General features: G+C 42.4%; 1 protein-coding gene across 1 annotated transcript in view; it reads right to left on the minus strand.

Annotated features, from left to right (window-relative positions):
- The window catches only part of deltaCOP (coatomer subunit delta), a 79,107-nt gene that overhangs the window by 29,320 nt on the left and 32,901 nt on the right, over nt 1–16,886 (minus strand). The window contains exons 3-5 of the mRNA XM_068388687.1: nt 7,482–7,694; nt 6,825–6,989; nt 5,981–6,162 (exon numbers count right to left, since the gene is read on the minus strand). Of these exons, the coding sequence (XP_068244788.1) occupies nt 5,981–6,162; nt 6,825–6,989; nt 7,482–7,694 (560 nt within the window). The remainder of the gene's footprint in view (nt 1–5,980; nt 6,163–6,824; nt 6,990–7,481; nt 7,695–16,886) is intronic.

The following is a 16,886-nucleotide window of genomic DNA, read 5'->3' on the forward strand; positions in this document are numbered from 1 at the left end:
CTCGATTTCAAGCCCCCCTGCTTCTTTATGTATGCTATTACCGTGGCGTTGTCGCACATCAACGCCACGGTGTTTCCTTTTAGCAGACTTGCGAAGTGTAAGTACGCCTTCTGGACTGCTTTCAACTCCAGGACATTGATGTGGAGTTGCTTTTCCCCTTCCAACCAGGTACCTCGTGCCGTCCCGTCGAGGAGGTGGGCTCCCCACCCTTGGTTGGAGGCGTCTGTGAACAGGAGTAATTCTGGAGGGCTGGTCCCGAAGGGCATCCCCTTGAGGGAGTTCGACTGGCAGTACCACCATTCCAGGGAGGGTCTTGTGTCTGGAAGGACTCGAATTAGCACTTGTTGTGAGTGTGTCTGGCACTAGAGGCTCTTGAGATTCCATTGAATGGATCTGAGCTTCATTCTCCCTTGTGGAACTAGTTTCTCCAACGAGACCAGGTGGCCTATCAGCCTCTGCCAGTCTTTCGCTCTCCTTGGTTGTTCCGATAGGAAGGGCTTGATGATGTGCCTGAGGTTCTTGATCCTGTCCTCCGAAGGGAAAACTTTTCCTTGCATGGTGTCCAATGTCATCCCCAAGTAGTTCATTCTGTTGGACAGGGATAGATTTGACCTCTTTGGGTTGATGACAATACCCAGATCTCTGCAAAACTGAAGGAGACTTCTCCCTTGTTCTTCCAAGAGGACCTTTGAGGCGGAAAGGAGCAACCAGTCGTCCAGGTATCTGATAAGGCGGATGCCACGTTCGTGAGCCCACACTGATACAGTCGTGAAGACTCTCGTGAACACCTGGGGCGTTATTGACAGACCGAAGCAAAGAGTCCTGAATTGCAGGATCTGGGAACCCCATTTCACCCGGAGGAACTTCCGACTCAATGGGTGGATCGGAATTTGGAAGTATGCGTCCTTGAGGTCGACGGTCATCATAAAATCTTTCTCCCTCAAGGACAGCAGGACTGACTTTGGAGTGTCCATCTTGAAGTCCGTCTTCTTGACGAACTTGTTGAGAGCCGACAGATCTATAACCGGTCTCCACCCCCCCCCCGTCGCTTTCTCTACCAGGAACAGGCGACTGTAGAAACCAGGTCCTGGGAGATGAAACTTCTTCCATGGCGCCCTTCTCTAACATGGAGGACACCTCCTCTTGAAGGGCGGTCCTCTTTACCGGATCTTTGGGCGCTAGCCATTCCGTCCGGTTGGCCGGAATAAGAGGGGGTGGATTCGCCAGGAACGGGAGTCTGTAGCCCTCCTTTAGGACGGACACTGTCCAAGGCTCTGCTCCTTGCGCCTTCCATGCTTGCCAATGTAGTCTGAGGCATCCCCCAACCCGAGGCTTGGGCGGGGATAGGGGCCTCCCACTCTACCTTCTTCTAGAGGAGCGGCCTGATCTGCCTCTCCTAGAAGCGGAGTAACCCGACCTGAAGGAGCTTGAGGGCGCTGTAGCACCTCTGCGGGAGGGTTGCGGAGTTGAGGACCAGGAGGAAGCGGGGGCCTCTCTCCTTGTAGTGCTGGAAGAGGCTTGGGGCGTCGCGGCGCTGTCCGAGACGGACCTCTTGTATGTAGGTCTCCTTGACGCTGCCGGTTTGGTGACGTTGGCCTCCTTCTTCTTCGAGACCTTTTCCATCAAGGCCTCTAACTCTTTCATAGGAAAAAGAGACTCTCCCCACAGGGGGAGACTGCGAATTGCTCGCGCCTCCCTGTCCGGTACTTTTTGAGACACTTTGGTGAGAACAGTGTCTCTCTTACGGAGAACCCAGTTGGCTGTAAGGGCGAGAAACTGATACGTCAGGAATTTGAGGGTTTTACCCCCGGAGGTAATGAGGTCCCTCATCAGGCTTTGCTGGTCAGGGTCTTCGGGGCCGTAGGAGGCTTGCACACCCACCAACGTGGACGCCCACCAGTCTAGCCAAGAGGAGACGTTAATCAAGTCTCGCGACATCTCCTCCATCATGGAGGCCTCTGCAGGTGAGAAACAGACTGGGGCCGAAGAGGCTCTGTCGTCAGAAACGCCTTGGCTCAGAATGTCCACGGCCGTCTCCACTTTACAAGGGCCTGGGCGACGACCTTCCCTTGGTTCTTGAGGCCCTGGAGTAATTTAGAGGCACTCTGGGTCTTGGGAGCCTCGGCATTGCCGGCCACCACTTTGTCTATAAACTCTTGCCCTAGAACTAGGTCTCGGGCCAGAGGGAGTGCCAGGGACGACTTAGGCTGGGAGGGAGTCTGCATAATTCTCAGGAGACTCGACCTCCAGGAATCTCCATCTGTCGCTGCAGGTTCCGCTATTCCGTGGTGCCTTCTGATCAGGCTAACCACTCTCCTATAGGCGGAGTCTTCCGTCGGGGAGCCCTCTCCTCCGTCAGCCGAGACCTCGGCCTGGGGCGGGGGAGTCGGTCTACCGGGCACGCCGACTGGACGCCTGGCCCTCGGGGCCAGGGGGGCCGTCCTGCCAAGGTACTGGACCTCATCTGCAGGTAAGACCGCACCAGGGGCTCGGGATAGTGTAGGCACCGCTGGATCAGCGGGGACTCTCGTGCGCCCGAAGGCTCTGGGTGCTGAGGGCGCGGTTCCCGGGGGCTGACCCGACAGCGGGAACCGTTCCTTCCGACCTGAAGGCCGCACCAGCTGGGCTGGTTCGGTCTGGCTGCCTGGTAAGAAGCGCGTTTCCCCCCGCTGGGCGGGGTGAACCGGAGGCCTCGAGGACTTATGCTTAATAGAGAGGTCTTTCCTGCGAGCCAGGTCGCGAGGGTCAAGGCCGTGCTTGGAGGGCGGCCGCCTTGGGGACCGCTCGCTGGACTGGTGGTCCGGGGAACGAAGCACCTTCGATTCCCGCGACGAAACGTAGATCCAGGCGCCCCCGGGAGATACACTTCTCCTATACTTACGGCTCGGGGAGCGGGAGTGTTTCTTGCTGTAACGAGAGCGCGACCTTGACCTGGAACGCTCCCTTCGACGGCGGTGTTTCACCTTGACCTCTTCCTCTGACGAGGAATAGATGTCCGAAGAGCCAGACGACACTGCGTTCACCACGTGTCGGCTGGAAGCGGGGACTGCGGGGGACTTCTTCGGTCGTTGAATGCCAGAGGTCGAGGGCTGGAGGAAGTCATCGGGAACTTCCGTGGGAAGGGTTGGGAACGACTCAAACCGTTCCATGTCCGGGATCCAGGGATCCAGGGCTACATCCATCCTCAGGGGAGACCTACCCGGCGTCTTCGGGAGCCTCCAACCGTAGGCATCGTGACCTGCAGGTTGGACTTTACTCTGGTTATCTCCCCCTACAGAGGAGCCAGAAGCACAAGCCCACGAGGGCGGCGGTGACACTGAGACTGCGTTACTACCCCACACGGGGTCATCGGAGGAAGCGTGCCCCCCGAGCACAAGGGCCGACTCTCCGGACGCACTACTGGGTCCTTCACTAGCCCTAGAGGGGCCTGCTACTGGCCCTGCACTAACACTGGGCTCCTGGAATAGGACGCCTTGCTCATCCACTACACTAGACTTACCTCGTCCCCTACTTTGTGTAGGGGACGGCGAAACCGAGACCCCGTCGGAACGCTCACTGGGTGACGGTATCGGCGAGGAAACACTAACTTTCCTGGGGGAACGTTTCGCTGATTTTCTTTTCTTAGTACCATAATGTACCCACTGTATATCGCTCCAGTCCACGCACTCGGGGCACGTGTCTGCAGACGAGCACACTTTACCCCTACAGGAGGAACAAAGGGAGTGAGGATCCACTTCGGGCTTGGAGAGGAACGCTCCACACGAGTTCCCGGCTCTAGGCCCAGGACAACGGCGAACCTGCTCCATAACGCACGACACAAGCACTTAAGCAAATGAATTAAACACTGGGTAAGCACACGGTTGAAAAGTGAACGCACAGGAACACTTGGGAAAGTACACTGGAAAAAAACGCAAGTTGCCACGCTGGGAACACGTGGGGCACAGGACGCACACAAAGGATCGACAGAGATACGAGAGAGAGAGATGTTAACCTCTCGCGACCAGAGAACTTAATGAGGAGGGTGACCCGGCTAGCAAGCGACCTACCTTAATCCTACCCTCGGGGCACATTCCTGGATGCCGGGGGTAAAGATACTTAGGGCGCGGAGCGGGGGGGTAACTATTCAAAACTCTGGTCGGCAGAGAGAGATAACCAGTGATCTCCTAAAGAAAGTAGTTCGAGGTAAGTATTCGTGTTGGAACAAACAGATTTTTCAAGAATTTTTTTTTGCGTCGGGGTCGCGCGCGACCGAGTATACCCTTAAAGGGGTGTCCGAGGAGCGTACCTATCCAGGGTTAAAGATGACTCCGATACTGTTAGTTTTCCAGTGTATGATTTAATTCTAGTCTTCTTCCCTTAATATACCTCAAACAAAATCTCCCAGTATATTTATCTAAATATAAAAACAAAGGATTAAAATATGAATTCTTAAATTCAAAATTAATTTTCGAACACTTACCTGTATAACTTAATTCAGCCGATCACATCTGTGTGGAGCCGACACAGATGTGATCAGCTGAATTAAGTTATACAGGATAAGTGTGAGACAAAGTCTAATTATGAGACGGCAGAGTAGCTAAGATTGTGTTGCACTTTGGCTGAACTCGGAGAGAGGGTTGCTCTATCTGGCAGGTTGTCGGGGCCTACCCTCCACCTTGTTAAGAGTTTAAATGTCTGTTTTCATCGTTTTGCCTAATTCATGCCCCTATTAAAGGATTATAGTTTGTATTCGCGCAGGAACAAACAAGGTGAGCCTGTTTTGCAATTGCCTGTATGGCTGATGAAAAGTTGACAAGCCTACAAGAAACAATCTTGGATACACCACGAGCCATGAAGTTTGTAGTTGGGCAGTAAAAAATCTAGATGGGTGCAGCCATAAGGCCATTTTGAAGCCTTTGGCTATTTGCCATTATCAATGGTTATTTTCTGAGATAGCAATGGTAATGGACTATCAAAAAGATGGCTTGGTGGTAATTACTGGTTGTTACCATTTGCAGTTCAGCAGCTGATATCTCCTCCTTTGATTACTTTGGTTTGGAGGTGATAAAATTTTCCAAGATCCAGTCTTACATCCTAGACCTCAGAAATAGAAGCTTCTCTCAGATTACTTTTAGCTCATCTTAAAAATATTTGACCAGTAAAACACAGCTTTTAAATGTCTTGTACAGTAATAATTACATTTAGTACAATGCTGACAACTGGTGGAAACCCCCTGGCGATTAGTGGAAACTTGCAGGCCATCAACTGTGATACAGTCCTTGGCTGCCAAATGGGATATACAACTAGAAAAGTTATGGGAAGCAGCAAGAGGGAAGAAAGAAATCTAGAATGGAGGTAAGTAGAAAGCTAAAAAACCAGGTGCACCTATGGGCTGAAGGGATGCTGCAAAGAACAAGTAATGCCTACAATGTACTGCAATGCATGCGCTCATGGTACAACCATCCTTCAAAAGACTAAGGTTTTAAAATAGTTCCGATCAGGATTACACATTTTGTATCCGTACTATTGACAACAGCAGATGTTGCATGGTATGTGTATTTAATGTTCTCAAATTCAGCACCCTTTATACAGTAGTAAAAAAAAGATTTTTCAGCAAATTAAGAGAACATTTTCATTTTCCTTTTGTGGGACTACACGGTTTTTCCAGCTTATGCGAGACTTTTATGGAAGGGAAAAAAGGGGATAAATCTATCTCTGACAAGTCCGAATTGTACACTTTAGAAAGGGCCAAGATAAGTACTCTTTGCAAATAATAAATGGACTGTATAAGCAATTACAAAATCATATATATACATTATAGTGATACTATATATATATTGCTACAGTAATTAACTATAGGATACTTATAAACCAGGAGTAATATTCTCAACAAGCATCAAATAACTTTGTTGCAAATATAGTAGTGTTCCCTAGATGATCCCATAATTCTATCAAGCCTTTGTCTAGATGCAAATACTGTATCAAACAAATGAATACTTACGGTTCCACATCAACTTGTGGAGTAGATACTGGAGCCAACTTGTTGACAGTCTCTGCAGCGGACACCACTCTTTCTCCCTCCGACTTCAGCTGATCAACGAATGAGTCAACATCTTTAGCCTTGCTACCTAACTTCATGGCACGATTAGGGCCAGATGCCTTGATGGTATTAGGCCGAGATTCCTGAAAAAAATTGTGAACATGTTACTATTCCACAGCACATGATTTTTTTATAATCAATATAACTAAGAAATGCTCTGGAGCACTCTATCCAATTATGAGAGATGCATACGTACCTATAGAAGTAAAGAAAACCATATTTGAAGGATTACTAACACCAATCATGACATATGGATCAGAGAGCTGGACAATGACAATCAAAGACAGGAGCAGAGTCCAAGCTTCAGAGATGAAAAGCCTGAGAACAATAATGCACAAAACAAGAGATAGAATAAGAAAAGTAGACTTTAGAAGGATGGTTGGGGTATCTCCTATGTTTAACAAGATTGAGAAGGGACAGCTGAGATGGCTGGGACATTTAATGAGAATGGATGGAAATACAATTGCAAGGAAGAGATGGGACTGGACGCCTGGTGGGAGATCAAGAGGTAGACCACGTAAACGCTGGAGGGATGGAATTGAAGAGATTCTGACAAAGAACAACATGGCAACAATTGAACAGCTGAGAAGAGAGAGAATTTTTGAAAACAGAATTGAGCGGAGAAGACAACTGATTCCACTGACAGGCTTTAAACCTACCTGGGAGTGGAAGTGAAGTGTGATAACTAAGAAAGAAAAATGCAACATATTATAATCATATAGAGCACAATCCAAAGAAACCTTACCTGTGTTGGTGTAATAGCTTCTGTTGGTGTTGTGAATCCCCCAGAGCTGCCTCCAAAACCTCCAGACATTCCAAATCCTCCACTGTTACCCCCCGAAAATCCAGGGGATTTGACTCCTCGTTTGGATTCTTCATAACGCTTGCGTTGAAGTTCTTTAGCTTTTTCCTGTAATTACAATAAAAACATGACAAATTACAAAGACCATAATAATGTTTAGAAATGTAGTATTTATGCATTTAATTTAAAATGCTATAATTAAAATATTAGCTTTACAAATCTTTAAAAGAAATATCCATGACATTTTTTCAGATGGACTGCTATTAGATTACTAGAGAATGTCTATTAAAAAGAAAAAAAATGTGAAATTTTGAAAATTTTAGGGATGTCAATAACCCAAGCTTCCAGAGAAACAGCGATATGAACAATAGGGAGGTTCATAGATATAAACAATGCTCAACTTACATATGGCAATCAGGTACTATTTACTTCCCAACACCCAAATTCTAATTCAACATCTGACAAAAACAAGGTTACACCTGACAAACAATTCACAGGCAGTTTCTAAATCTAAACTTTATTCAAATTAACCGTTAAATTTTCCTATCTAAACACTCAATAAGTTAATGATATGAAAGAAGAGCATACACTATTACATACCTTCATCTTTGTGCGTGCCTCCTTCTCCTGTGTCTCCCGAACAGCACGGTAAACCTTCTCTTCATGAGAGTCCATTTCAACAAATGTTCGAATTTGGGCCAAATTAACGCTCTCCCTGTAACCCAGAGCCACAATCTCGTCAAAGGCAAATATCAAATGGAAGGCATTTTCTTGAATCTCGCTTTCTTCCATGTTGCGGCAATATTCTGGGATCTGGAAATGATGTGGAATCACTAAGTAAAACTCTGATACATAATGAAACATTATGTGATGGTCAGCACTATGATACCAAAGAATTTATCTCATAACTTTTGATATCCAAGACACAAATTTCTCATTGAACTAGTGCACTGTATTCCTAGCAAAATAGTATATTGCAGAATAAATAAAAAATACCACTGAATACTGCTGACAGCAGTAGTTCTAGTCAAGACAGATGTCCTGGGTATGTCCAAAGTCAAAATATAAAAATCTTAAATTCCTATTGTTATTTCAATCTTATAGTGTTATAAGCAATAATGTGCAAGATCACTAACTATTAAGACTATACACCAAAATATTCTTTGCACAGTTATGAATAGAAATACTGTACCTAGCAAGAGGTACAGCATATTTCTGAGGATAAAAATAAATTATACAACCAAAAAAAGGGTTATTTGCTATAGCTGTACTGTATACACAGCAAGTGATACACTGGAAGCTTACATGTCACATACTGTAGAGGCGAATTCTAAGAAAATGAGGAAAATGCCTGAAAACACACTTTGAAATTCCACAGGTGTCAATGAATTGGAACTTAAGGAACGAGACTGACAGCCTCTGGCTTGGAATTTTGGAAATTTAGATTACTGCATTTTTTGGGCTTAGACAACATTTACAGCATATTTCACGTTTCTAAATTTTTCTTTAAAAATTCAAGGGAAAGCTATTTACTTTAATATCACACATAATTCAACCATTTTCTGAGCAATGCATTATCCATTTTTATTACATATTGCACTATTGTGTATAAAATGTCAAAGATGATGCCTAAATCAGCCAAGTGTAAGATTTGCCCAGAAAAATAGACTACATAAGAATCTATTATGTTAACCACTCCTGTTCATGTGTGCACATCTGTTACATGTAGCCTACACGTGTGTGTGTGGGAGGGGCATTTTTGGATTTGAGGGAAGCGGTTCACCACTGATAAGTAAATAACTCTGAAATATGATTACGTAAACGTTGAGATATGATTCTTACATCCTCATGGTACCCAGCAGTGACATAAAATCACTGTTAAAGCTCATACTTCTACATACTAAAGTATATTCCTCAATCTTTACAATACATTTGAAGACCAATATCTCAAAATATGAAATTTTCTGATAAAAAATTAGTAAACTTTATTGTCATTCAAACATGATAATGTGAAGGATTAATATTCTTATTTCTTTATTTTCTTTTGTGGTTTTGCCAAATCCTTTCGAGAGAGGAGAACGAGCCAGCCAGTGAGAGGTAGTTAGTGTAATGATTGTTTGTAGTGAGAAAGACTGTTGGTATTATTGAGGTGGTTTTTTTTTTTTTTTTTTTTTTTTTTTTTGGTAGCTAATTTAGGACAGAGATGAATGTCTTAGGCAAATTATTATTTTTGACTCACTGCAGCCGGAGACAATTGCAGTGATTATTTATCTTACCAGTAAGTACAGTTTTGTTTATCTGTTTGGCATGATTGTTAATAATAGAAACAGTTTATTATTCATCTTTGATTATACTGCCATAAATTAGTTAGCTAGGAGTGTTCGTAATTTTTTTTTTTTTTTAACCTACAAGCTGTAACTCCTTTGGAGAAAGTATTTTTTTTTAATGTGGACTTGCATGTTGCTGACCAGGCTTATAATAAAGGACTTTGATTCGATTGCTCCTAAGACTATATAACTGTTAATAACCTGGCCTGAGTAGAAAAGTTCTGGTTGCTGATAATGATATCCAAGACTCTGACCAGTTGAGGCAATTGTGGCAAAATGCCATACAGTGTACTGTTGGCCATAGAGCTGTGGTAGTGTACCATGAAAGACAGTTCGGCTTTGTGTGGACGACAATGTCGGTGTCCACAAAATACGGTGAATAGAAAAACTTATATACTTATTTTGGTTGTGGTGTGGGTGTAATTTAAGGTTTGTTAGCGTTTTCTTCGGACTTATGTGAATGTGATTGTTTTTTTCATTTTGAACGTTAAGTTTAAGGTCTTTTTGTTGTTTGTTATAATTCTAGTTTTTGGAATTAAAGGATTATAGGTATTGGGTTTATTCAAATGCAGTTAATTTTTGTATTAAGTGTTTTAGTTGTAAGGAAATATATTGTAAGGTTATGTCCAAGAATTGAATTGAATTGAATATGGGATTTAGGCATTAAGCCAAGCACTGGGGCATCAAAGGCCATTCAGCGCTATATAACTAAAATCATTCAATCATATCTGTACACTCACAACATTTAGTATAATTTTAACCTTTAATACAAATCGTAACACTTTCATACAATAAAATCTAGATGTGAAATAAATAGGGATTAAAAGGGTAAAATAAATAAATAAATTAATAAAATCAATTATAGCTCGTAATATAACCCAATACTTTGTATAAATTTTCTCAAGTTCAGGGTATTACAGTTTTCCCCCAGTATATCTCTTAACGGTTTGTCCTGGAGTAAATGTGTCCTCCTCTGGAGATTAAAAACAGGACAATCGACTAAAATATGTTTAACATCCATTGTCACTTGACAGGTATTACAAAGAGGGGCCTGTCTCCCTTCCCCACTCTTCATTAAATAATTGTGCGTTGCATGTGTATGGCCAATACGCAGCCTAGTTAAAATAATGGTATCCCTTCTACTTGTAGAATTACAAGATGACCATTTATCCACCAATGGGTGGATTTGTTTCAATTTTGTATTGGTGGTCCGTTCAGACCATCGAGCTTGCCACTTATTTTTACAGTAAAGATGAATCTCACTTCTAAGATCTTTGTAAGGAATACTCAAGGGGGATGGATTACTTAGCCCTGAAGCTTCCTTTGCTGCCTTATCTACTTGTTCATTCCCATCCACCCCAACATGGGCAGGGACCCAACAGAAGTGAACACTGATACTCTTCCTAGACTGCAGAAGTACTAACCAGTCCTGCACCTCTTGTACTAGATGATGGCCTGGCATAATTTGTTTTAATGAGAGTAAAACACTATTGGAATCCGTAAAAATTGTATAAAAACTATTTTGGTTGCCATTTTTAAAAATATGTTGGACTGCGAGAATTATTGCGTACAGCTCAGCAGTAAAAATTGAACAAGAGGATGGGAGTTTCCTTCTAATAACAATATCCCCCACCACAGCTGCACTTCCAACTCCTGCAGCCGATTTGGAGCCATCTGTAAAAACATGTTTCCCATGATGTTGAGCAGCATGATTTAAAAACTCACTTTTCATTACCCTACTAGGTAAGGTATTTTTCCCTCCTGCCGTAAAACATACTTTAACAGGTGGATTACACCAAGGAGGAGACTTGGGATATCCTACCTCTGCTATCTGTGCTGTTAACAAGCCTACTTCTCTAGCATCATTTTTCAGCTGTACTTCCAAAGGCTTAGGCACTCTAGATCTGTTAGGAGCCCGATCTAAAGGCGCCCTAACATATTTACAGTTAGGATTGTTTCTCACAGCAAGGGACCTAGCTAAAAACCTCAAACTCAACTCCTCTCTGCGAATGGAAAGGGGAGGTATGCCAGAATCAACATAGAGACTGTCAATGGGAGATGTTCTGTAAGCACCTGTGCAGATGCGAAGCCCAGCATTGTGAACAATATCAAGTTTTCCAAGTAAAGTCTTTGTAGCTGACCCATATATTTGGCATGCATAGTCTAACTTGCTCAGACACAAAGATGTATAAATTCTAAGCAAAGTTGTTCTATCAGCACCCCAATCAAAATGCGATATCACTTTCAGAATGTTCAGTGACTTCTTAACCCTGATAGATAGGTCATTTATATGGGGACCAAATGTCATTTTCTTGTCGAAAATGACTCCAAGAAACTTGACACTATCCTCATATGGCAAAATACAATCATTTGAGAAAAGGGTGGGGATCTCTTCCCTTTTACGAGTACGAGTAAAGCGAATGGCTTTGGTCTTCTGAGGAGAAAACATGAATCCGCGAGAATTTGCCCATGCGGAAGCAGCATTTATTGCAATTTGAAGATTTTGGCATGCTTGTAGTGCAGATGATCCACTACAATAAATTGCAAAGTCATCGACAAATAGTGATCCTTGTATGCCAGGAGGTATGTGACTAATGAGACTATTAATTGCAACAGCAAACAAGGTCACACTCAATACGCTGCCTTGGGGGACACCTTCTTCTTGCATGTAGGATGAAGATAGTTCTGACCCTACTCTCACTTTAATGGAGCGGTTTGATAAAAATTCTTCAATAAAAGAGAACATATGTCCTCCTATACCCCACGAGGCCAATTGCTTTAAAATACCACCCCTCCAGGTGGTGTCATATGCCTTTTCGAGGTCAAAAAAGACACCCACCACCTGGTTTTGGTTAGAAAAAGCATTTGAAATTTCCCTTGATAACATCAGCAAAGGGTCCAGAGTACTTCGGTTCTTCCTGAAACCAAACTGTCTGTTAGATAAAAGATTTTTTGATTCTAGATACCACACAAGTCTGTTGTTGATCATTCTCTCAAATAGTTTGCATATGCAACTGGTCAAGGATATGGGCCTATAACTAGATGGCAGTTCTGGGTCTTTACCAGACTTGTGGCCTGGAATTACAATTGAAGTATGCCAGGAATCAGGAGATGTATGGGAAGCCCATAGACCATTAAAGGTTTCTAATAAAAATTCCTTGGTATCCACTGGAAGATGTGATATCATTTCATACCGGATGCCATCCTCACCTGGGGCAGTTAAAGAAGAGCTGGAGATAGCATTTTGCATCTCCTCCATTATAAAAAGGCAGGTTAAAAGCTTCAGTATTTGAAGAAGCAGGAGGAACAACAGATGTTGATGCTCTAATTTGTTGAAATGCTGGGGAATAGTTGTCAGCACTTGATACATGAGCAAAGTGCTTAGCAAGAACCTCTGCTACATCTTTGGGGTCAGATATATATCTATTATTTTCCCTTAATATTGGTAGAGGCTTAGGGACGAATTTACCTTGAAGTTTTCTAATCTTGTCCCATATTTCCTTTGAAGGAGTTTTGGTATTAATATTAGATATATATTTCTTCCAAGATGCTCTCTTTGCTTTTTTAAAAATTCTTTTTTGTTTGGCACAGGCTCTGAGATATGCTATTCTATCTGCTAAATAGTTTGTCCTCAAGTATCTTCTGAAGCAAGTTCGGGTCACTTTTCTTGCGTTGGCACATTCTTTACTCCACCAAGGAACTACAGAGCGATGAGGTAAACCGCATGTTTTAGGTATAAACTTGCTAGCATTATCATCAATAATATTTTCAAGATGTTGATAGGCATGCACTGGAGATGTAAATTCATCATATTCTTTATCAGTGTGTGAACAGTTTTCATAAGCTGCCCAGTCTGCCTCATCTATCTTCCATTTTGGTGGACACTGAGAAGGAAGATTATGGACATAATTTAACATTATTGGCCAATGGTCACTGCCATGTAGGTGTTCATTTACTGACCAAAGGTAGTCCAATCGAATGGATGAGGAACAGATTGACAAATCAATGGCTGATGTAGAGTTGTGGAATACATCATACCTAGTTGGAGAACCATCATTCATTAGTATTACATCATTGTTGTAGATTAATTCTTCAACAAGATTACCCCATCTATCGCACACATTTCCACCCCATAAAGTATGCTTTGCATTAAAATCACCCATTAAAATAAAAGGGGCAGGAAGCTGATTGATCAAGTCTTGGAGGTCAGAAAGTCTAAGCCTTCTTGGATTACCAGCATGATCTAAGAGGAAAAGTTCTAAGGATGGTTCAATATATAGCGAGCATAAAGTAATTTTTTTCCCGATATGAGTTCTAACTGCACATGCCTGTAGTGGTGTATTGAGTGGGATTGTTTCAAATTTTACAGATTTGTGAATAATAAAACCTGTACCACCTTGAGCTCTTGCAGCTTGCAAAGGAGGGGATCTACAAAAATGATAATTGAGTCCAGGATTAAATGGTTTGTCACTGATCTTGGTTTCCTGTAGGCAAATTACCTTCGTGTCTGAGTCCCTGGTTAAAGTTTTTATTTGCTCAATGCTAGTACTTAGACCTCTGCAATTCCACTGGATGATAGACATTATCTTTTGTTATTATTTTTCTTTGTCTCATTTGTCTTTTGGGACTTTTCAGATGAAGCCATGTAAGGCCTGGAGATGGAAGGCTTTACTAGGCCACCACTCTTCTTTTCTTTCTTTCTAGGATCTTTATAAGAGTCAACCTTAGGATCATGAGCAGTAGGGCACTTACCTGACTTAGATGAAGGTGAGGATGATGGGGACCTTTTCCTCTTTGGAAGATCTTGTTTTCCAATCTCCATCAAATCAGGTAGAGATTCTGCCTGAGACAATACATTTAAGGTGGTGGAAGCCACATTGGCTTCCTTGGAGGATTGTGCTAGAACTTCAACAGTTCGAGCACTTAACCCAGAAGGCTGGGCTACTACCTCTAGGGGAGATGCTCCTATCGGTGACAATACTTTTGGTGTGTTGGACACCATATTGACCTCTTTGGAGGTTTGTGCTCTGGCTTTTATAGCCTGAGCACTTGACCCAGATGGCTGGGCTACTACCACTAAGGGAGATGCACCTGACGGGCCAGGTGCTGCCACTGGTCCCCCTGTGGTAGTAAGGGGTAGTGGATTATAATCTTTTGTTGGCATCTTAACCGCGCGAGCAAAATTAAGTTGCCGATTGAGTAAATGCTTTGCATAACCTACACTTATATGTTCAGCATTTGCTTTCAAGATTGCAGCTTCTTCATTCTTGTATTCTCTACATCTTTTATCATTTGGTTTATGATTATCTTTACAGTTTGCACAGGTTGTATCTCTGTTGCATTGGCCATGTTCTAACAAAGAACAGTTAATACAGATCTTCGTATTATTGCAGTACCGGGAAGGGTGACCGTACTTGAAACAATTAAAGCATTGTAAAGGCCTAGGTTTATATTCTCGAACACGTACTCTTTCATTCTCAATAATTATATGATCTGGTATAACAGGGGTTTCAAATGTTAAAACTACCATGCTTGTTTGAGGAATCTTACTTACTTTCCAAACATTAGCAGGGCACATGTCCAGAATTTCTGGTTCTGAGAATTCATATAGATCTTTATCAAAAACTACTCCTTTACCATAGCTGAAGCTCATATGTGGTTTAATATCCTTAATAGGATCAATTTCTGCAATCTTCATGCCACAAAGCATGTGAGCTTGAGTATCTGATTTTGCATTAATCAAAACAGATTGCTTACCGTATCTACTAATATCCTTACTTTTAATTAAACCAACTTTTTTTTGTATAAATTTACTCATCTTATAATAGTTATAATTATCTATCTTTCCAGATGCAATTATCCATGTTGGGGGCTTGGGGGTTCTTACTTCTGGAAGTCTATGCTCTATTTCTTTTTCCATCCATTCTTCTGGTTTATATACCTCTAGGTGTCTTGGTGCTTTATCACATAAAGCCCCAGAAATCAAACAATTGTCAATTTTTATGCTCTCTAAATTTTTATTTGCTTCTAAAGCAATCTCAAAACTTGAAAATGATACCCAAGCTTCCCAAAAACCTTTACTACCATTAAGCTCCATTAAAATTTCTTTGATTGCTCCAAATCTACAGAAGGCTTCATGAATTATGTCATAGCTACAACCAATTGGTATGTTTTTTAAGTGGAGAATTTTCAGATTTTTTGTTGGATCTGGTAATGAGCCAGAACCAGAGAGTAAAGTATTACGGTTATTACAAGCATCATTTTCCACCAGTGCCGATAAATTGTCTTTAACAACACTGGTCAAAAAAGTATTGTTGGAGGAATCCTTTTTATTGCCGAGGTTGTCAACAGAGCTTTCCCTATTTAAACAAGCAGAAGTCGTCAACGGTGTCTGGGGTTCGCCATTTGATCCAGGGGTACGGGGAATATTAAGTTTACTCATTAATTATTTTTCAGGGGGAGGGAAGGGGTCATAATAACAATGAAAAAAAAAAACAATGGAAAAAAATATAGTTTAAGGGAGAGAAAAAATTAAGACTGTCTGAAATTCCAAAGAAGACACCGTTAGCCTTTCCTGGAATTAATTTCTCCACCAATGACACCTGTGAAAGCTGCTTACCAAATGTCCACTCCCTACCCTACCACAAAGGGATGGTACCACTATGATTAGAGTGGCTCAAGTGTATGCCAAACCCGCTTGATGGGACTGAGAGCATTTCATGAATACAATCATCCCCACTCTAATCATAGTGGCAGGCAAACCGGACAGAATGCCGAGAGTCCTATCTCTATAAAATCGCCAACCCCTGGAATCCGAAGGCCAAATTTCCTAAGAGATAGTTCCGCGTGCCAGTATGGGAATACTGACACTCCTAGGTGTCCAAACATTTTCGGGCAGTTGGCAAGACCACCACAGCTCCCACAATTGATTTTGAAATAAAAACCGATCATGGATACAATGTCCCCTCTAAAAAACCTGGACAGTGAAATGGGTAAAAGAGTTTTGACAGCAAGGTTGGAGACAGCTGATAATTATGAAGGAGGAATAAGCAATAAGAGGTAATAGAAAAAGAATGAGAGAAATTTAGAGTCAAACTGAGGAAAAGAAATTCCCCAGTTCGAGAGCCCTCTTGCCCGTCACAAGCCTTCAGCACGGGAATGATATGCCGTGCTGAAGCCCAATGACTTCATCAAGGCATTCTCTCGTTAAGAGGGGTTATGTCCAAGAGTCTGGTTTGTGATAATGTAAGGGGAAAGTTTGTTGCACAGATATTTGTCAGAAAGAGTGATTCAAGGGTGTGGGGTTTGTTCTTGCAAAATCCTGCCAAAAAGAGATAGAGAATGTTATACCTTACATTTGGTACAAGTACTATTTGTAAAAAACAAACAAAAATTTTACATATGATAAATAGTGACCTTTAAAAGTTAACACACATAGATATAAGAGTATACATCATCATCTCCTATGCCTATTGACACAATGGGCCTCGGTTAGATTTCGCCAGTTGTCTGTATCTTGAGCTTTTATATAAATACTTCTCCATTCATCACCACCTACTTCATAGTCCTCAGCCATATAGGCCTGGGTCATCCAACTCTTCTAGTGCCTTGTGGAGCCCAGTTGAAACTTTGTTGAACTAATCTCTCTCGTGGAGTGCAGAGAATGCCCAAACCATCT

The sequence above is a fragment of the Palaemon carinicauda genome, chromosome 15 (assembly GCF_036898095.1).
Source record: "Palaemon carinicauda isolate YSFRI2023 chromosome 15, ASM3689809v2, whole genome shotgun sequence".
Lineage (NCBI taxonomy): Eukaryota > Metazoa > Arthropoda > Malacostraca > Decapoda > Palaemonidae > Palaemon > Palaemon carinicauda.